The sequence below is a fragment of the Pristis pectinata genome, chromosome 22 (assembly GCF_009764475.1).
Source record: "Pristis pectinata isolate sPriPec2 chromosome 22, sPriPec2.1.pri, whole genome shotgun sequence".
NCBI classification, from domain to species: Eukaryota; Metazoa; Chordata; class Chondrichthyes; order Rhinopristiformes; family Pristidae; genus Pristis; species Pristis pectinata.
Window position 1 is genome coordinate 8842637 of NC_067426.1, and position 22230 is coordinate 8864866.

General features: G+C 41.6%; 1 protein-coding gene across 3 annotated transcripts in view; it reads right to left on the reverse strand.

The window, feature by feature from the left end:
- The window catches only part of themis2 (thymocyte selection associated family member 2), a 74174-nt gene that overhangs the window by 46115 nt on the left and 5829 nt on the right, over positions 1–22230 (reverse strand). For 2 of the 3 annotated variants that reach the window (XM_052036464.1, XM_052036463.1), the window contains exons 2-3: positions 7407–7547; positions 1306–1743 (exon numbers count right to left, since the gene is read on the reverse strand). In XM_052036464.1, the coding sequence (XP_051892424.1) occupies positions 1306–1743; positions 7407–7547 (579 nt within the window). The remainder of the gene's footprint in view (positions 1–1305; positions 1744–7406; positions 7548–22230) is intronic. The other variant, XM_052036465.1, reaches the window with a different exon arrangement.

The window sequence follows — 22230 nt, forward strand, 5'->3', positions numbered from 1 at the left end:
CACTTACCTACACACATTAGGGGCAATTTACAACAGCTAATTAACTTACCAACCTCCACATTTTTTGGATGTGGGAGGAAATTGGAATACTCAGAGGAAATCCATGCAGTCACAGGAAGAACGTGCAAGCTCCATACAGACAGCACTCGAGGTAATGATTGAACCCAGATTGCTCGGGCTAACAGCACCTCCATGGCTGAACCACTGAGTCACCACATTTAAAGTCTATAAGACATCCTTTCTGGCACAATTTTTCATTGCATTGTTTGCAGTTGACTTCCTTACTTTAAATACCATACTCCTGGTTATGTTCTGTGGGTTTTTAGTGAGTCACATTATACGATCATATGTTTATTTTATAGTCTTTGTATGTGGTTCCACAATCTTGGCAATAACCTCTGACTTGGAAATGGTTGGAACTTCTGGTTGCTGAATTACCATGAGATAGCACTGGATGATCCAGTTTCCACCAGAAGATCCATTAAAAATAATTGCCAAATTGGTGGGTTGGTGAAAGCTAACTTCTTTTTCATACAGACAGAGGCTTTTCAGCATATAACAGTGTTCCAAAGAACCTGTCCATTTAATTCAGAACTCCTACAGTTTCCTTACAAATAGTAGTTTTTCAAATAAACTTCCACATCCCTTTAAAAATCTATTGTGGATTCTACTTCCAGAAGTGCTTCTGGCTGGGCATTTCTCTTTAAAAGAGTTCTCCTAATTTTTAGCCTTCTGATAAAAAACTTTAAATTTATTAAATTGCCACTAATTTTTACCAAGTTCTGCAAGTTTTTTTCTGACCTCATTCATATCTTTCAAGATTTGGAACACTAGCTGGGTCCCTCTATTGAATATGTCTCAGTTTCTGAACTTTCACCTTGTAGCGAATGTCCTCTTGGTGCATCTTTACTTCATTTACTTCTTGACCTTAACATCTTAATATTAGGTGCCCAAAACTGGACTCAACATGGATCACTTTAATTTTGGGCAAATTTTATCAGCCCACTTATTATTCATGACAGGTAAAGGAATTCTGAATTTGTTGACCAAGCTCTGGAAATTTTGGAACTGGAGGTCCACATATAGCCCTTGTTATATATTCCAGATTTGGCACAAACTACTGAAAGCAAATTTCTATCCAAGGGCCTGTAAACACATAAAATAGATTATTTAATGAAAATCATATCCAATTTTGTCTTACTCACAATACATCAGGGTTTATCCAACACTTACATTGCAAAATGCATTTTAAGATTTCAAAACTGTGTCAAAAGGAAATGAAAAATTGTCAGATTGGTTACTTACGATTCATAATTGCTTGAATTTCATATACTGGTGAAATGATCAGTGCCCCATTAAAATGCTTGGGTACGCAGATTCCTTCAGTTTCAGCTAGCCTTACTCTCCTTCTTGTCAGAGTTTGTGACTCAATGATGTCCTGGACTGTATATGAGTTGTCACTTTCACATTCATTAAACTGGCCTTTTAACATAAATGGAAGTCTAACATGGAACTGCTCACAATGGCCATCAACTACACAATCTGCATACATCTGTCCCTCATAGACCACAGTTGAAATAACTGTTATGAGCTCTCCTTTCTGAATGACAGCATGGTCAGTGACTATATCAGTCATGGACTGAAAAGTGATTACTTCTGAGCTCTGTTTCCTAATTTCTGTTGACTTAATGATTTCTTCAATTGAGGTGAAAGGAAATTCTTCAGGAATGAGTTTGAAGTGTCCTGTGAAGAGAAAAGAAATTACAAGCATTTGCACTTCTGTGGGATTTTATTGTTTTCCAATACAATGTAGATTTCAATGCAGTCTTTGGAAGCGGGGTTAGATAAGTAAGTACAGACCCATTCTCAAAGAGTCTCAGCCAGAACACTGATTTCTGGTTTCTGCATTGGTTCCTAACTAAAGCCATCTTTGGGAAATGACTGACATGAAGACAATGTGGTATGAATTGACAGTGAAATATGCATTGATAGTGAAATTGGAAGGTGATAAATATAGAGACAAGAGGCTGCAGATGCTTTAATCTGGTAAGAATGGAAGGTGATAAATGGAACCTGGAAAGCAGGAAGTGATGGCCAGATGGAACCAATTAGCTGCTCTATTTCCTATTTAAAACAGTGACCACAGATCAAAATGTGTTTTTTTTGGCTGTAAAATGCTTAGACCTTTTCCACGAAGAAAGGGGAGAACAGCTGAGAGATGCAGACTCGAGAGATTGCAGATGCTGTAATCTCGAGCAAAAACAAACTACTAGAGGAACTCAGTGGGTCAGGCAGCATCTGTGGAGGCAGAGGAATTGTTGATGTTTCAGATCTGGTCGAGACCCTGCATCAGGATTGAGAATGTAGATGGATGATAGCCCTAGTTGAGACGGAGGGGTGAGGCAGGGGCTGGCAGGTGTTAGGTGGAATCAGGTGATAAGTGGAGACACGAGATTAAGGTGCATGGGATCCGCAGTGATCTGGAAGACTGGATTCAGAATGGGCTTGGCCATAGAAGACAGAAGTAGTGGTGGAGGGGTGCTATGCTGACTGGAGGTCTGTGGCCAGTGATAACACAGTTGTTCCGCCAAACAATTGCCTAGTCTACATTTAGTCTTGCCTATGTAGAGGAGGCCACATTGAGAGCACTGAATGCAATAGATGAGGTTGGAGGAGGTGCATGTGAGTCTTTGCCTGACTTGGAAGGGCTGTTTAGGCCTCTAACTATTGGTGAGGGAGGAGGTGTAAGCACATAGAACATAGAACACTACAACACAGTACAGGCCCTTCTGCCCACAATGTTGTGCCGACTTTTTATCCTGCTCTAAGATCAATCTAACTGTTCCCTCCCACATACCCCCCTATTTTTCTATCATTCATGTGTCTATCTAAGAGCCTCTTAAATGTATCTGCCCCCACAACCTCTGCTGGTTGCAACTCCTATGGTTGCAGGGAATGAGCCAGTGGACGGAGAGAGCTGGCTGGGTAGCTATGAGAGAACCAGGGAGTCACAGAGAGAGTGGTCCCTGTGGAAAGTAGAAAGGGGTGGGGAGGGGAGGATGTGACTGGTGCAATTCCATTGCAGCTGGCTGAATTGACAAAGGATGATGTGCTGGATGCAGAGGCTGGTAGGGTGAAAGCTGAGAGGTGTTATCCTACCAGGAGTTGCAATACAGCTCATTTGAGTTCCACCAAATACCTACCAGAGTAGAAGTCCTATATGTTATGAGGATGCCATGTTTTCAATGAGACAAATATAATGCAGCTCAACATAAAAGAAATCAAATAACATTACAGATTCATATCACAATCATGCCATCTTTAGTTTCCTGTAATAACTCCAGTAAGCAGTGAGATTATGCAAGTGATCTGAAATATTAACTGATAATGGCAAGCCAACCACCATTTATTCCAAAGATGTATGGATTAGGAAGTTGTGGGCATGCTATGTTGGTGCCAGAAGCGTGGTGACACTTGCACACTGCCCCCAGAACATTCTACACATTTCACTGTGTGTTTCGATGTACATGTCACTAATAAATAAATCTTATCTTATCTTGTCTTATCTAAAAGACAGGTTGAGGTTCATAACTCTTGAGTATGTACTCTTTTTCAATTCTTAGTTGCTATGAAGTTGAAACTGTGTACTTTTATTTCTGCTTGGTCCCTTGGTCTGGTTTTTGCCTCTTTGTTTGTCATGACCCATTGTGGTCAGGATTTCAGAGTGGGCCTTGTTTTTTTCCCCTAAACAATATATATTTATATATGTGGGTTTCTCCTGGGTGCTCTGGTTTCCTCCCATATCCCAAAGATCTGTTGGTAGGTTAATTGGCTACTATAAATTGCCTCTGTGTAGGTAATGGTAACAGAATCAAAAGGAAGTTGATGGACATATGAGAGAAAATACATTGTAGTGCTACAGGGAAGTAAGAAGAGGGAATGTGACTGATGGGATTGCTCTGCTAGGAGGGAGCATGGGCTTGATGGGCTGAATAGCCTCCTTTCTCTTGTAATAAGTAAATACTGTGTCACATCCAGAGGGTGGGTGGCTCCTTCACAATAAAACTGACCTGCTGGCAGGACCAACCATAGTTATAGCTGGTAAAACAATGATATAGTGGGCTCCAAATGTCTGCATCATCTCATCTCCAAATAATTGAAATCAGCACTAGAATAATAGCAATAAACTCCATTTGCTACCGGGCGGAGGTCTACAACATTGTCCTCGCAAAGAATGAAACATGGTACGGTTAGTTGTAACACAATGTAATGCCCACATCTTGAGTGACACAAATGGTAGTTGGAAGATGCTCATTTGCCAAGATGCAAATGATCTCTGAATGCTGTTCATGGATCAATGACAATGTTTGGAGCTGCAGCATATGGATATACTGCAGGAAATTCTTAAGTGTGGGGAAAGTTAAAGAAAGAAAAATTAAGTACGGAAGAAAAAAATTCCTCTAAGCTGTCTTCCCAAATACCAAACCTCAAACTTAACATTAGGTCTCTGGACGCCTTAAGTGGACCACGTCTGTTGTGTTATTCTAGGTCATGCTGCAAGTGGTGTTGTTGGGAATTTCCATAGGCTAGTTAGAGGAAATTGTGGTGAGTGACAGGGTTCTTCTATTGACCCTATGGTGTCAACGTTACACTTTTTGTTTCATTTTCAATCACCCTCTGACTGCAAAAAAAGGACACTCTTTATGCCTTTCTAAGTAAAGCTCTGGACTTCCAGAACCTTTGTTTGCCTGATATGCTGTACACACAATCCCCCTCTTCCACCAGATATCCCTGCTCTATCATCAAAGTCTTGGTTACTTGGCAGGAGTCCTGGGAAGGTTATGAAAATGTCCCATCCTGTCCTTTGGCCCTGCACGTTTAGGAGTATGCTGCTAAGATCAGAGGTTTGATTTTTTAGTTTATTGCAGTAAAAGACATGTCAGACAGGTACAGGGATAGGAAAGGATAGGAAAGGATTAGAGGGACATGGGCCAAACATACACAAGTGGGACTAGCTCAAGCAGGTGGCTTGGTCGGCATGGACTAATTGGGCCGAAGGGCCTGTTTCCATGCTGCATAACTCTATGACTCTAAAACTCAGATAATCCAGTAGCTGATTTTTTTTGGAAATCCTGATAGTTAGGTATCTGGTTCACTCATTAGTTCACTAAGTCCTCATTATCTGTAGACTTGCAAGGTCGGCTATGTATCACTCAGAATGTGTGGCCAGACCCAAGGGTTGGGAGATGCAGGGATCAGGAATGTGGGAAAGCTTTGTGGCCTGAGCTGAAACATACAAACTGAAATTTACAAGCTGAACTTTGCCAGATTCTGTTCCTAGTGTTCCCTTTAAACTCACAGGGCTCAGCTTCTTGCTCCCTTTAAACTCACTGCGGTCACTATAAAATTTGTTATACCATAAGATAGGATACGATATCTTAATTAGTCACATGTACATCGAAACACATAGTGAAATGCATCTTTTGTGTGGAATGTTCTGGGGGCAGCCCGCAGGTGTTGCCATGCTTCTGGTGCCAACATAGCATGCCCACAGCTTCCTAACCTGTACGTCTTTGGATGTGGGAGGAAACCGGAGCACTTGGAGGAAACCCACGCAGTCACGGGGAGAACATACAAACTCCTTACAGACAGTGTTCGGAATTGAACCCGGGTCTTTGGTGTTGTAATAGCGTTACGCTAACTGCTACACTACCATGCCGTACTATTGTGTATAGTTTTTAAAAAAAAGTGAAATAAATGTGTGTTGGGGTATTAATATGAGTAATATCCAATAGCCCGAATAATCTGCTAGTCTGTCAACACCAGAGTTTTACTGTATATACCAACAGCAACTTGTACATACTGATTCTTCTATCAGTCCATTTGTAAACTCAATGTCCTATGTTCAGAAAATATAAACTGTGAGTTGACAAAGAGAATATGACAAGCTGGGGGAGATGGGTGCATATCAGATAGACAGCGCTACTTTCTGTGGTCAGAGAGTTGAAAGGCCAGTAAAACCAATAACATTCAAAAGCAGGGGTTGGTGGGAGTTCAAAATTTGTATTGTTTTAATAACGAAGGTTTAATTTGATTTGAAAACTAATAAAATCAATGATGGGATATTGTTTTGTCATTGAAGTGTAGTCATTATTGCAGGAAAAGCAGCTATTAATTTATACCCAGTATGATTTAGGAAAGAGCCTGATGATAAATACCAAACAATGATTTTTTTTGTGTGTGGTGAGTGAGAAATAAACATTGACTAGGGCAGCAGGGATAACTTCTCTCTCTCAAATTTATTTTGAAATTATGCAGAGGGAGCTTTAATATCCAGCTGACAAAAGCAGTTTAATTTTTTGTCTGAGCAATCCTAATGGTGCAGCCATCCCTCAGTACAGGTTTTGGATGTCTGGAGTGGGATTCAAATCCAGAAATTTTTGATTTGGAGGCAAGAATGCTATCCACTGAGCTGGGGGTGACACCATCAAAGGGGTTTCACAGGTAACTTAGAAAGTGTTTGACTTTAGTTTCCAATGTGAACACATGAAAGTATCTGGTATTTCTTCTGGGAGTAATTCATCATCTGAACTTAAACAAGCCAAACAATGGCTTTTGAGACGTGTTTAAGTGGTTAATCAAAGTATCACAATGATTGCAGGATTGACGATGACTAATAGGTTTGTTCTGGGCCTTCTTCATGTAGCCTCTCCATTCTTCCTTTTCAAGTATTGAGTCAGTTCCCTTTTAAATGATGTTCTAGTCTCTGCCTCATAGTCACTGTCAGTAAGATGTTCTACACTGCAATATCCTTCTGTGTGAAAAAGTAATTTCTAAGTGTTATCATTGTTTGGTGGATGATTGATTTTGGGCCAATGCAATAATCCAGAAGTTTCATCTAGTCCAGGTAATTCAGCAAAGCAACACAAGAGGAATTAATTATTCAACAATTTTGGAAAATTCAAACCTAAAGCTCTCCTGTTTGATACATGTAAAAAATACAGTAACTGAAAAGGCTTAATATCAATCATGCATATTGAATAGTAATACAGTAAAACTCTGATAATCCAGCACACTTGGGAAAGATTAACAAATTTTCTGGAGATGTTATTGATATTAATACTACATTTTTAAATCATTTTTTAAGATGTTACACCGTATTATAATAAATTTCCCAGTGAACCAGTTAAGTTTAAAGGGAGCATGGGAAATGCAACCTTTATCAGTTGAAAGAGAATGTGGGAACTGGGGCCCCAGCAAATCAGAAGGGAGCTCGGCAAACATTATCAGATGCCAAACCATTGGGGTTCCTGAATGGTTGGATAGCGGATTATCAGAATTCTACCCTATTGATAAAATAATGAAATGGAATACTCATGTTGTCCTCTCATAAAGAATAAAAGTACCTGAGTAGTTTAGTGGGAGATCGAATTTGGATTTATTGTCCATATTTTCACAGACAACTTTCTGGAGCTCGATGTGAATTATTTTAATAAATTCTCCTGTTGACAAACAGCATTCATTTCCTGATATTTCATAGACTGATCCTGTGAAAGATAAATAGCACTTAAAAAAAACTGTTGTTGAATATGAGTGCAACAGTTAGTAGCATTCCAGATTTCGTGAGGTGTTCAAGCTGTTTCCCTCCCAAATCTGAATGGCAGAATATTATCACCTCAGGGCAAAGCCTAGGCAGGAATTCCACTCAAATTGCACTGAGTGAATAATTTTGATTTTGAATGATATTGGACCAACCACCCTTGTACAGCTTCAAATTCCACTTTGACAGCTGGAAAGTAATTAAATAGCAAAAGAAGTTAGTGACAGCAACTACAAGTGGATTGTCATCAAAGCCATCTAGTTTATTAATGATCTTCAAGGAAGGAAATCTGCCATGCTTACCCATCCTGACCTATATGTGACTCCAGTCCCACCAGTGATTGAAGCTTATCAGCCTGCTGAACTTGGAACAAATAGAGACGGACAAAACTACCAGCATTGTCAGTGACATCTACAGCCATGAGCGACCATATTAAAAAAATACTCTCCTGATTTCATCTCCTTTGACTTAATTATATTGTCCAAAGTAACAATTACTTCCTAAGGTCACGGGCAAGAAGCTCAAAGATTCTAGAGGACAAAATTCAAAGAATTGAAAACATTGTGGCCTTGCCGGGATTTTGACTATTTTTATGCTCTCGATGGTTTTATTTAGCTGGAGGGACTTTTACTGAAACTGTTCCTCAACATCTCATGCAAATCTGTCAAATTTGCATCAAACATCGGTCATCAAGTGATCAGAACAGCACAGCTCCCTATTCTTACTGGATGCATTTGCTGGGTCAGTCATAGGATATTAGTAAGCAAGACAGTTAAGATGCTTGCAAAATTCACTTACAGCCTCACAGAGTCGAATTTTTGTTGAAAGTTGGGGAAGTTGTATCCCTCTGGCAGGCTGCACTAATTCCTTCTGATCTGCTGACCACAAGGTGTGTGTGCATTACTGGGAAATACAGCACTTTCCTCCTGACCCCTCTCTTGTGGTGTCCAGTGAATCCTGTTTGTCATGAGATGGATTGCATTTGATGTCTTGCACTGATAGGTAGATGGTGTGTGGCCAGCGTTGAGATTGGGTTGGGAGATGGCAGATGGGTGGGAGTTGTCAGAAATGCGGGTAGGTTTGTTACTTGAGCTAGGGTCGAGGGTGTGGGAGAGGTACATGATCAGATTTGGGGTCTGGAATGTGGGCCAGGTGTGCAGCTGGACTCGGGTTGGGCTCACGGTCGCTCTCAGAATTGGGAACACCTAAGGATCAGGAACATGGGTAAGTTTGTAGCTAGAGCAGGGGTCTGGAGTGTAAGCCAGTGTGTGGCTGTAGTGGGGTTCAGACTGCTTGTCTATTTCTTGTTGATTTGACAAGCTGAGACTCACACAGAGGTTGTTATATCGATAGAGTGTTGACTGCTGCACGTCATTGCAGCTGTGGTATCATTGCCAGCAGGCTTGGTGGTGGTATCCACATTGTTTTATTATCTGTAGGAAACTTGTGCCCCTATCTCTTGTGAATTATGAAGACTTAGTATATTTGTTTATGGATTGCTTTGTTGGCAGCCTTTCCGGCTCTCTTTTCACATTAGCCTTAAAAGTGGCAGTGAGGAGCTAGGGGGTAGAAGGTTAACCTTCTAAATTTTAAATTAAATTAAATTTTATTTACAGCATGGTAACAGGCCCTTTTGGCCCAACGAGTCTGCGCCGCCCATTTTAAACCCCAAATTAACCTACCCTTACATCTTTAGAATGTGGGAGGAAATCGGAGCACCCGGAGGAAACCCACGCAGACACGGGAGAACGTACAAACTCCTTACAGACAGCGACGGGAATCGAACCCCGATCGCTGGCGCTGTAATAACGTCGCGCTAACTGCTATGCTAATTGGTAAAAGATATTCAGAATGGACTTCTGAATTAGATAGAAAACACAGAATTAAAATTCAGAAACAGAACAATTGAGTAGTTGAGAAAAGGATACTAGGCAAATAAAATAATATGTTTAATATTCCAATTAGTGTGATTTTAAGTAGCTAGGGAGAGAATTCCTTACTGGGCATGGTGAGGAGTTATATCACCAATGATGTACTTTTGAAGTGTAGATGTTGTGGCAATGCAGGAAACACAGCAGACACTCTGTACACAGCAAATCCCACAGACAACAATATAATCATGACTGGGTTGTTTATTTTTGCAAGGTTACTTGAGAAATAAATATTGATAAGGTCAGCTAGGTAATTCTTCTGTTATGCCCTGGGGCAGTCGGGATCTTGGTTTATTGCCTTAGCTGGAAATTTCACCTCTTTCACCATGGTAATGCCTCAGTACTGTACTGGAGTGTCAGCCTAGAATTTTGTGCCCATGTCTCTAGAGAGGGACTTGAAACCAAATCCTTCAGCTTCAGAGGTGCAAGTGTGATTTAGTGAGTCACAGTTTTGATCCTGCCATGAAAGGCTCAGACTGCCACTTGACAACCTGAAACATTCAAAGGACCAGCCTAATGAAACACTCAAATCCCATGGCTATATTTGACTTTTGATTTCTGCACTGCTTTGTAATGAACTTTGACGGGAACCAATGACTCATTATCTCTGCTCTCCACAAAAAAAGGGAACTTGTGTTTGATTATTTTTTGCTCACTGGACATTCTCGTAGTGCCTACTTCCATCCAGATTTGAGTAGTTTAATAGATTGGGGATAGGGTGTGGTAGTGATAGTTATCTGAAAGCTCCTAGTTCAGTCCTAGAACTAACTTACTACAGTTCTTCATGGTTTTGTTTGCTGTGTTTTTGCTTGAACAGCATAAACTGCGATGGTCACGAGGAGAAATGAAAATAGATAACTAAAAGTGAATAGAAAGAGAAAATGCTGGAAACAATCAGCAGGTCAGGCAATCAGTGGAAGAAGAAAGAGTTAACATTTCAAATCCAAGCCCCTTTGTCAGAACTGGGGAAGAGAGAAACCAAGTTAGCTTTCAGTTTCAGAGAAGGATTGGGTGGAGGGCGGGGGGTGGGGGGGGGGGAGGATGCGTCGAACAAAGGGAATATCTCTGATAGCTTGAGACCAAATGAGTTAATGTGGCTGGTAAATTAGGAATTAGAAGCACATTGCTCTTCTTATGTAATGTTAATAGCAAGGCTATGGGACAAGTCCGGATTGTAGATTTGGTCTCTAACATACCAATACATGCTGGAGATGACACAACACACCTCCAATTCTGACCTCTCAATAAACCCCAAATTTTATTGCTCCACTATTGGCAGTCACTCCCAGCCACTACTCCCCTCCCCTCTCTCTCTCTCTCTGTCTCTGTCTCTGTCTCTGTCTCTCTCCCCCCCTCTCTCCCCCTCTCTCTCTCCCCCCCTCCCCCCTCTCTCTCCCCCCTCTCTCCCCCTTCTCTCCCCCTCTCTCCCCCTCTCTCCCCCCTCTTCCCCCTCCCTCTCTCTCTCTTCCCCCTCCCTCTCTCTCTCTTCCCCCCCCCTCTCTTTCTCTCTCTCTCTCTCTCTCTCTCTCTCTCTCTCTCTCTCTCTCTCTCTCTCTTCCCCCCACCTCTCTTTCTCTCATTCCTCCTTTAACATGCTCCTTGGAACATGCCTTTTAGGCAAAGCTTTTAGTCGCCCACCCAAATTTCTCTTTATGTGGCTTACCTCTGATGAAGCATATTGGATGTTTAGTTACATCAAAGATACTACTTAAAATTTTTTTAGTTTTGTGGAGGATGCACTCTCTGGAATGTTTTGTGTGTTGTAATTTCCAGGAGGTTGAGAAGTGAAGAATTGTTGAACAAATGGCCATAGAGATTGTGGCATAGAAGAAGCAGGTGCAGGTGATAGTTTTACTACTAGTGATCTGGTAATTTGTTGATGGCAAATAAAAATAAGTGATGCATGGCATTTATTATGATCATGTAACCAGCTGCAGTAACAACACGTGGTACCTGTGAAGGCACATTCAGCATCAAGTGCTGCTGTCACCGCAGAGTCACAGATTAGCTGAAAGTATACAATATTGTTACTCTATTATTACTGCTGAATCAAAGTACCAGAATTCTTTCCCTAGCATCATTGAGGGAACACTATTAGCGTAAGGACCCAGCATGTCAAGGTGAAAGCCAATCACCACCTTATCACTGCATGGGTCTCTTCTATGGCCCTCAATGTGCAGGCATCATCAAGGCCACATTTTTACAATCCATTCCTGGATGCAGTGAAAAGGTTTTCACTGCTGATGATTGGCTTTCACCTTGAAAAAGGGGTGAAAATAAATTCAATTTCTTATCTGGTACAGTCGTATGCTAACATTGCTAATTTAACCCATTTGTATGAATCGTCAGCCACTTTCTTACCAGACCATGCCGGCTTACTTTTACCTCAGTCTTGAGGTGCTGGGGTCCTGATGTCCCCTCAAGTGCCAGTGAAGAGCTCCAGTAGTTTGACCCAGCAGCAATAATAGATCGGCAAAACATGCCCAGATAGAATGTGACTCAGAGGTGATAGTATTTCATTGATAACATTGCTCTTGTTCTTGGTGGTAAAAGTTTTGAAGCTGTGTAGGTGCGGTTGAAGTGAACTTCATGAATTTCTGCAACACATCTTGTATAAAGTACACAGTGCTATCACAGTGGGCGTGTGCTAGATGATGTTCATATTAACTCCAAAGTTCTCTATCAATGCTTCTATTTATAACTGTGACATATTTAAATTTGGGAACGTCAGGGAGAAATTTTAAAGATTGTTTTTCCTCTTTTCTGGCTTGGTATGGCAACTGTTCTGCCCGATAACTCAAGAAACTGCAAAGACACAGTTTTTGTCTTTGGACACAGCTCAGCACATTATGGAAACCTGCCTCCCCTCCATGGACTATGTCTACACTTCTCGCTGCCTCAGTAAAGCAGCCAGCATAATCAAAGACCCTACCCACCCTGGACATTCTCACTTCTCCTCGCTCCCATCAGGTAGAAGATACAAAAGCCTGAAAGCATGTACCACCAGGCTCAAGAACTGCTTCTATCCCACTGTAATATCTATTTAACGGTCCCCTAGTACAATAAGATGGACTCTTGATCTCACAATCTACCTCGATATGGCCTTGCACCTTATTGTCTACCTGCACTGCCCTTTCTCTGTAACTGTAACACTTTATTCTGCATTCTGTTATTGCTTTTCCCTTGTACTACCTCGATGCATTGTTGTAATGAAATGATCTGTATGCATGGTATGCAAAACAAAGATTTCACTTTACCTTGTACAATAAATCAATTTACCAATTTATAAGCCATATTTTCTTTGGTTCTCACATAATTACATGACCTCATGGGCTGGGGGATGGTTTTTCTAAAATGCATAGTTATGAATCTTCAGGCATTACACAGGACAGTACTGATGGGCCTATTGAACTTTTTCCTGTTTGCCATTTATGAGTGTTTGTGTCATTAATACCACCAGAGTTCAACATTTCTCATCCCTGAAAGTGTGGAAGACAATGGGAAGGGAGCTCTGGTGAACAAAGGGTTATTCTCTCTCTACTGGTAAACAGCTTGAGCCACCTGCTCATGTAGTCTGCTTGGTGTGATAAGGAGTTGCTGAGCTGTGGGGCCTCAAGGCCACAAGGGAACAGGGTTATGACTGACTGTGAAAAATGTGTTAACCTGTCTGGCTGCACATAGCAGCCTCGGCTTGACCAATGGTAGCATGAGCTGGTCAAGCATACCCAAATATGTGTATGCCTGTGCAGTAGGTGGGCACTGTATTAAGTTTGTTAGCACCTGGTATTCCTTGAGTCAGGCCACGTGCAGGGAAGAGCATCACTGACTGTTTGCTCCTCCATGTACCCCTCACTCCCACTAGCGTTAAACAATAAAAAACTTTTTGTATGCTCCTTGGTTCTGCTGTTATCTGCTTTATTACAGCGTGGGTCAACTTTCACAAAAGAATATTTGTGAGTGTTGAATCAGATGTTCACTGTGATCTAAGCAACCTGATCTGTTTATGATCATCTTCACAAACGGTATTTAAAAATTGTGAACCTGCCCTGTTTGTGTTACTAACAGACCATATAAATGAGTTCTAAAGTGCAGCCTTCGAGAGTACAAACCAAGTCCAAACAAATCACATTGGCATGAGCATTTGATGAACTATTGCTCACAGTTCATTTGAGAGACTGCATTAATGATCATCAGTTCCAATGTTCCTTGCTTAATATCTCACAGCACCAGGTGTTTGGTTTGTTTTACTTTTTCAGTCTAACATTCAATTAACTTGTTACACTTGTGTCTTCTGTGAAAGTACCAGACTTATTTTTGTCACAATGCAAATTAGTTCTTGTAAATTTCTAATACTCCTAAGCATGATTGAAACGGAAAAAGGGAAGCTAAACATTTCATCATTTCAAGAAATAAATAAATTGAAATTTCATTTCATTCCCTTTACTTGGAAAACCTTTTCAACAAGTAGCAAATAGTTCTCAATTGTTGTTGAGCCACATAACAAAACATTAGTCTAGTTGCCAAAAACCTGGTCAAAGATATAATTTTTAAGGAACTCTTAACGGAGAAGAGGAGAGGTCATAGAATCATAAAGCAATACAGCACGGATGCAGGCCCTTCAGCCCAACAAGTTCATGCCAACCCAGCTAGTCCCAATTTCTTGCATCCGGCCCATATCCCTCTAAACTCTGCTTCTCCATGTACCTATCCAAGTGCTTCTTAAATGCTTGCCTCAACCACTTCCTCTGGCAAGTCATTTCGTATACTCACCACCTTCTGCATGAAAATGTTGCCCCTCAGGTTCCTTTTAAATCTTTCCCCCTCACCCTAAATCTATGCCCCCTAGTTTTAGACTCCCCTACCCTGGGGAAAAGACTGTTACCATCCACCTTATTTATCCCTCCCATAATTTTAAACACTTCTGTAAGGTTGCCCCTCATACTCCTATGTTCCAAGGAATAAAGACGTAGCCTGGGCAAACTCTCCCTATAACTCAGGGCCTCTACTCCTGGCAACATCCTTATAAGTCTTTTCTACTCTCTTTTCCTGTTTAACCATGCCTTTCCTATAACAGGGTGGCCAAAACTGTGCACAGTACTCCAAGTGCCGCCTCACCAACGACTTATACAACTGCAACATAATGTCCCAGCTCCTATACTCAATACCCTGACTGATGAAGGCCATCACGCTAAACACCTTTTCCACCACACTGTCTACCTTTGACACTGCTTTCAATAAACTCTGCACTTGTACTTCTAGGTCCCTCTGTTCCATTACTCTCCCTAGTGCCCTACCATTGAGGTGAAAAGGTTCATGAGTTTAAACATCTAATAGTTGATGGCATGGCTGCTAAGAGTGAAGTGAAGGAAAAGCAAAGTGTAGCCACTGGATACCTGAAATAAAAATAGAAAATGCTGGAGGATACTCAGCAGTCAGGCAGCCTCTGGGAAGAGAGAAATGGAGTCCATATTTCATGTCAGTCACCTTTCCACAGATGCTCTTTGATCTGTTGTACTATTTTCAGCATTTTCTTTTCTCATATTCATGTAATGAAGGAAATTGGAAGTGCATATGAGGCAAGAGATGGAATCACTCAAAGGTTTTGGAGTACTGTAGAAGTTATAAATGTAAAACAGACATATTTTTTGGATGGGCCTTGTGACTCCTCTCTGTACTACTTCAAAGGTTGAGAATCTCCACTGTGTCTAAGTGATCACAATTAGTCATAATTTTATGAGAAAACAAAACATGAAATCTGTATTAAGATAATATTTCTTTATTAGTCACATGTACATCTAAACACAGTGAAATACATCTTTGTGTAGAATATTGTGGGGGCAGCCCGCAAGTGTCACCATGCCTCCAGCTCCAACATAGCATGCCCACAACTTTCTAACACGTACGTCTTTGGAATAAATGTTGGTTGGCCTGCCATTATCTGTCAATATTTCAGATCCCTTGCATAACCTCACTGTTTACTGGAGTTAATACAGGAAGCTAAAGATGGCATGATTGTGATGTGAATCTGTAATGTATTTGATCTCTTTTATGTTGAGCTGCATTCCTTCGGTCTCATTGAAAACAGATGGCATTCTCATAAGGTATAGGAATTCTACTCTGGTGGAATTCAAATGAGCTGTATTGCGACTCCTGGTAGGATAACACCTCTCAGCTTTCACCCTACCAGCCTCTGCATCCAGCACATCATCCTTAGTCAATTTCACCAGCTGCAATAGAATCCCACCACCAGTCACATCTTCCCCTCCCTACCCCTTTCAGCTTTCCACAGGGACCACTCTCTCTGTGACTCCCTGGTTCCCTCATCCCTACCCACACAGCCCTCTCCATCCACTGGCTCATTCCCCTGCAACTGTAAGAGGTGCAACACATGTGCTTACACCTCCTCCCTCACCACCAGCTAGAGGCCTAAACAGCCCTCCCAAGTCAGGCAAAGACTCACATGCACCTCCTCCAACCTCAGCTATTGCATTCAGTGCTCTCGACGTGGCCTCCTCTACATAGGCAAGACTAAATGTAGACTAGGCAACCGTTTGGTGGAACAACTGTGTTCCGCCTGCAATGGCCATGCTGGGTTCCCGGTTGCATCCCATTCACACAACGACCTGTCTCTCCTCAGCCTTCTCCACTACAAGCATGAGGCCAAGTCCAAACTAGAACAACACCTCAAATTCCTCCTGGGTAGTCTACAGCCCAATAGTATGAACGTGATTTTTTTTATTTTAGGTAACCTGCACCCCCTGTGTTCTGTTCTCTCTCTTCTGATCCAACCAGGTTCTCTCACCCTTCTTTTGCAATACCCCACCCACCCCAACTTCTCCAGTGCTAAGTTTTGTTCTCCTGCCCCACCTGGTTCCATCTGCCTATACCCCTACACTTACCCTACTAGGTCTCCTAACCCCTCTCACAACTGGTTCCACCTGCCCATCATCCCTCCCTTATCGGGTTCCACTCACACACTCCTTACATCAGATTCCAGCATCTGCAGCCTCTTATGGAACATAGAACTGTACGGAACAGGAATAGGCCCTTCGGCCCGTGACGTCTGTGCCAACCATGATGCCAGATGAAACTAATCCCATCTGCCTGCTCTTCCATTTCCTTCATCTTCACGTATCTGTCTAAATGCCTCTTAAACACCACTATCGTTTCTGCTTCCATCACCACCCCTGGTACCAACCTCTCTGTGTAAAAGACTTGCCCCACACATCTCCCTTTAACTTTTCCCATCTCACCTTAAATCTATGCCCTCTGGTATTTGACATTTCTACTCTGGAAAGAGGGTCTCTATCTATTCTATCTGTGCCTGTCCCACCTCTCCTTATAACCAAGACTCTCTAATCCAGGCAGCATCCTGGTGAATTAGGATTGTAATAGTAGGGGATTTTAACTGCCATCATGTTAAGGCTTGGATGGTGAGGAATTTGTTAAGTATTTTCAGGAAAATCTTCTTAATCAATATGTAAATGGCTCTCCTGGAGAAGGGGCAAAATTCAAATTCCTCTTGGGAAATAAGGCAGGGCAAGTGACTCAAGTGTTAGTGGGGAAATACTTTGAGACAAGTAACCATAATTCTATTATTTTTAAAATAGTTATGGAAAAGGATAGGACTGGTTCACAAGTTAAAGTCCTAAATTGGGGCAAGGCCGATTTAGATGGTATTAGACAAGAATTTTCAAACGTTGATTGGGGGAGGTTATTTGCAGGTAAATGGACATCTGGCAAGTGGAAGGCTTTTCAAAGTGAGATAGCAAGAGTTCTTGGACAGCATGTGACTGTTAAAGTGAAGGGCAAGGCTGGCAGGAGTAGGGAACCCTGTATGACAAGAGATATTGAGGCTCTGGTGAAGAAGAAGGAGGAAGTATTGGCAGCAGCGATCAAGTGAATTCCCTGAGGAATATAGCAGGTGTTGGAGTACACTTAAGAGGGAAATCAGAAGGGCAAAAAGGGGACATGTGATAACTTTGGCAAACAAGGTAAAGGAGAATCTATAGAGATTCTATGAGTATAGTAAGGGCCCCTCAAAGATCAACAAGGTCATCCATATGTGGAACCACATGAGATGAGTGAGGTCCTTAATGAATATTTTTTGTCTGTATTTACTGTAAATAAAGACATGGATGTAGAGAACTCAGGGAAGTTAACAGTGATGTCTTGAAAAGAGATCATATTGTGGAAGAGAAGGTGCCTGAGGTCTTAAAATGTATAAGGGTGGATAAATCCCCGGGACCTCATCGTGTATCCTAGGGAAACTAAGGAAGAAATTGTGGGGCCCCTTGCGGAGATATTTGTATCACTGAAAGCCATGGGTGAAGTGCTGGAAGACTGGAAGGTGGCTAATATTGTCCCTTTATTTAAGAAAGGTTGCAAGGAAAAGGCAGGGAACTACAGACCAGTAAGTTTATGTCAGCGGTGGGTAAGTTATGGGAGGAGATCCTGAGAGACAGGATCTACATGCATTTGGAAAGGCAAGTACTAATTAGGGATAGTCAGCATGACTTTGTGTGTGGGAAATCATGTCTCACAAATTTGGTTGAGTTTTTTGAAGGGGTGACCAAGAAGGTAGATGAGGGAAATTCAGTAGAGGTTATCTACATGGGCTTTGACAAGGTACCACATGGTAGGCTAGTCTGGAACGGTAGATCACATGGGATCCAGGACAAACTAGCCAATTGGATATAAAATCGGCTTGACGGTATGAGACAGAGGGTTGTTTTGGAGTGTTGTTTTTTAGACTGGAGACCTGTGACCAGCAGTGTGCAGCAGGGTTCTGTGCTGGGTCCACTGTTGTTCCTCATTTATATTAACAATTTGGATCAGAATGTTGGTGGCATGGTTAGTAAATTCGCAGATGACACTAAAATTGGTAGTATAACAGACAGTGAAGATTATCTAAGATTACAATGGGATCTTGATCAGCTGGACCGGTGGGCTGCAGAATGGCAGATGAAGTTTAATTTGGATAAATGAAAGGTTTTGCATTTTTGTAAGACAAACCAGAGCATGACTTACACAGTAAATGGTAGGGCCCTGGGGAGGATTCTAAAGAGACCTAGGGGTGCAGGTACATAGTTCCTTGAAAGTTGCAACATAGGTTTGGCAGGCTTGCTTTCATCATTCAGAATACTGAGTATAGGAGTTGGACTGTCATGTTACAGCCACGTAAGATGTTGGTAAAGCTACAGTTGGAGTATTGCATACAGTTCTGGTCACCCTGCTATAGGAAGGATGTTATTAAACTGGAGAGGGTGCAAAGATGATTTATGAGGATTGGACCTCAGGACCGGAAGGGTGAGTTATAAGGATTGGCTGGATAGGCTAGGACTTTTTTGCCTGGAGCACAGGAGACTAAAGGGTAACCTTATAGAGGTTTATAAAATCATAAAGGGCATAGATAAAGTGAATAGCCAAAGTTTTTTCCACTGGGTAGCGGGATCCAAAACTAGAGGGCATAGGTTTAAGGTGAGAGGGGAAAGATTTAAAAGGGACCTGAGGGGCAACTTTTCCACACAGTGGGTAGTGAGTAAGTGGAATAAGTTGCCAGAAAAAGTGGTAGAGGTGGTACAATTGCAACATTTAAAAGGCATTTGGACAGGTACATAGAAGGAAAGGTTTAGAGGGGTATGGACCAAATGCAGGCAAATGGGACTAGCTCAGTTAGGCAACTGGATCACCATGGACAAGTTGAGCTGAAGGGCCTGTGTCCATGCTGTGTAGCTCTATGATTATGAACCTCTTCTGCACACTCTCCAAAGCCTTCTGTAATGGGCTGGCCAAAAATGAACACAATACTCCAAATGTGGCCTAACCAAAGTTTTATACAGCTGCAACATGACTTCCTGATTCATATATTCCATGTCCTGACCAATGAGGCAAGCATGCCATATGTCTTCTTTACCATCCTATCTACTTGTATTTACACCTTCAAGGAGCTAAGGACTTGGACCCCAAGGCCCCTCTATACAACAATGTTCCATTTACTGCCATTTACTATGTATTTTCCCATTAATTTGACCTCCCAAAGTGCAAGACCTCACACTTGCCTGGGTTAAGCACCAGCTGCCATTTCTCTGCCCATATCTGCAACTGATCTATGTCCTGCTGTATCCTTTGACAACCTTCCTCACTATCCACAACTACACCAATTTTTGTGTCATATGCAAACTTACTAATCAATCATCTACATTTTCATCCAAGTTATTTATATTTATCACAAGCAACAGAGCTCCCAGCACTGATCCCTGTGGAATACAATGGGTCACAGACCTGCAATCAGCATAGCACCCCTCCACCACTACCTCTGTCTTCTATGTCCAAACCAATTTTCCAGGTCACCATGGATCCCATGCATCTTAATCTTCTGTCTCTACTTATCACCTTCCAGCCTCTGTCTTTATGTTCACCCCTCAACCTGGCACCATCTTCCCCCATTATTTCTCTCCTGATCTTTCTCTACCTATCACCCACCAGCTGCTGTCTTCCAATTCTACCCCTCCCACCTGGCTCCATCTGCCTCTCATCCCTCTCCTCACCTGATTCCACCTAACGCCTGCCAGCCTCTGCCTCACCCCTCCCTCTCAACTAGGGCTATCGCCCATCTACATTCTCGATCCTGATGCAGGATCTCGACCAGACCCGAAACATCAACAAACCATCTGCCTCCACAGATGCTGCCTGACCCACTGAGTTCCTCCAGTAGTTTGTTTTTGCTCGAGATTACAGCATTTGCAATCTTTTGAGTCTGCATCTCTCAGCTGTTCTCCCCTTTCTACATGGAATTGTTTACATCTTCTTAAAGGAGATTTGCCTATATATGGTGAATTTATTTCCCTCCTCAGAAAGGGTCTAAGCATCTTACAGCCAAAAAACCACATTTTGATCTGTCATCGCTGTCTTAAGTAGGAAATAGAGCAGCTAATTGTTTCCATCTGGCCATCATTTCCCGCTTACCAGGTTCCACTTATCACCTTCCATTCTTACCAGATTAAAGCATCTGCAGCCTCTTATCTCAATATTTGTCACTTTCCAATTTCACTGTAAATTCATAGAGGTTAGCACAATGCTTTATAGCGCCAGCGACCCGGGTTCAAATCCGGCCACTGTCTGTAAGGAGTTTGTACGTTCTCCCTGTGTCTGTGTGGGTTTCCTCTGGGTGCTCCGGTTTCCTCCCACATTCCAAAGATGTACGGGTTAGGAAGTTATGGGCATGCTATGTTGGCGCCGGAAGCGTGGCGACACTTGCAGGCTGCCCCCCAAAATCACTACGCAAAAGATATATTTCACTGTGTGTTTCGATGTACATGTGACTAATAAAGATCTTATCTTAATCTTACCTTATCTTATATTTCACTGAAATTAATACTGCATTGTCTTCATGTCAGTCATTTCCCAAAGATGGTTTTGGTTAGGAACCAATGCAGAAACCAGAATTCAGTGTAATTATATACATAACCATTACAGGCTGAGACTCTTTGAGAATGAGTCTGCACTTACTTATCTAACCCTGCTTCCAAAGATTGCATCGAAATCTGTACTATAATGGAAAACAATAAAATCCCACAGAAGTGTACATGCATGTAATTTGTTTTTTCTTCACAGGAAACTTCAAGCTTATTCCTGAAGAATTTCCTTTCACCTCAATTGAAGAAATCATTAAGTCAACAGAAATTAGGAAACAGAGCTCAGAAGTAATCACTTTTCAGTCCATGACTGATAATAGTCACTGACCATGCTGTCATTCAGAAAGGAGAGCTCATAACAGTTATTTCAACTGTGGTCCATGAGGGAGAGATGTATGCAGATTGTGTAGTTGATGGCCATTGTGAGCAGTTCCACTTTAGGCCAGTTTAATGAATGTGAAGGTGACAACCCACATACAGTCCAGGACATCACTGAATCACAAACTCTGACAAGGAGAGTAAGGCTAGCTAAAACTGAAGGAATCTACGTACCCAAGCACTTTAATGGGGCACTGATCATTTCACCAGTATATGAAATTCAAGCAGTTATGAACTGTAAGTAACCAATCTGACAATTTTTCATTTCCTTTTGACACAGTTTTGAAATCTTAAAATGCATTTTGCAATGTAAGTGTTGGATAAACCCTGATGTATTGTGAGTAAGACAAAATTGGATATGATTTTCATTAAATAATCTATTTTATGTGTTTACAGGCCCTTGGATAGAAATTTGCTTTCAGTAATTTGTGCCAAATCTGGAATATATAACAAGGGCTATATGTGGATCTCCAATTCCAAAATTTCCAGAACTTGGTCAACAAATTCAGAATTCCTTTACCTGTCATGAATAATAAGTGGGCTGATAAAATTTGCCCAAAATTAAAGTGATCCATGTTGAGTCCAGTTTTGGGCACCTAATATTAAGATGTTAAGGTCAAGAAGTAAATGAAGTAAAGATGCACCAAGAGGACATTCGCTACAAGGTGAAAGTTCAGAAACTGGGACATTTTCAATAGAGGGATCCAGCTAGTGTTCCAAATCTTGAAAGATATGAATGAGGTCAGAAGAAACCTGTAGAACTTGGTAAAATTAGTGATAATTTAATAAATTTTAAATTATTATCAGAAGGTTAAAAATTTGGAGAAACCTTTTGAAGAGAAATGCCCAGCCAGAAACTCTTTTGGAAGTAGAATCCACAATAGATTTTTAAAGGGATGTGGAA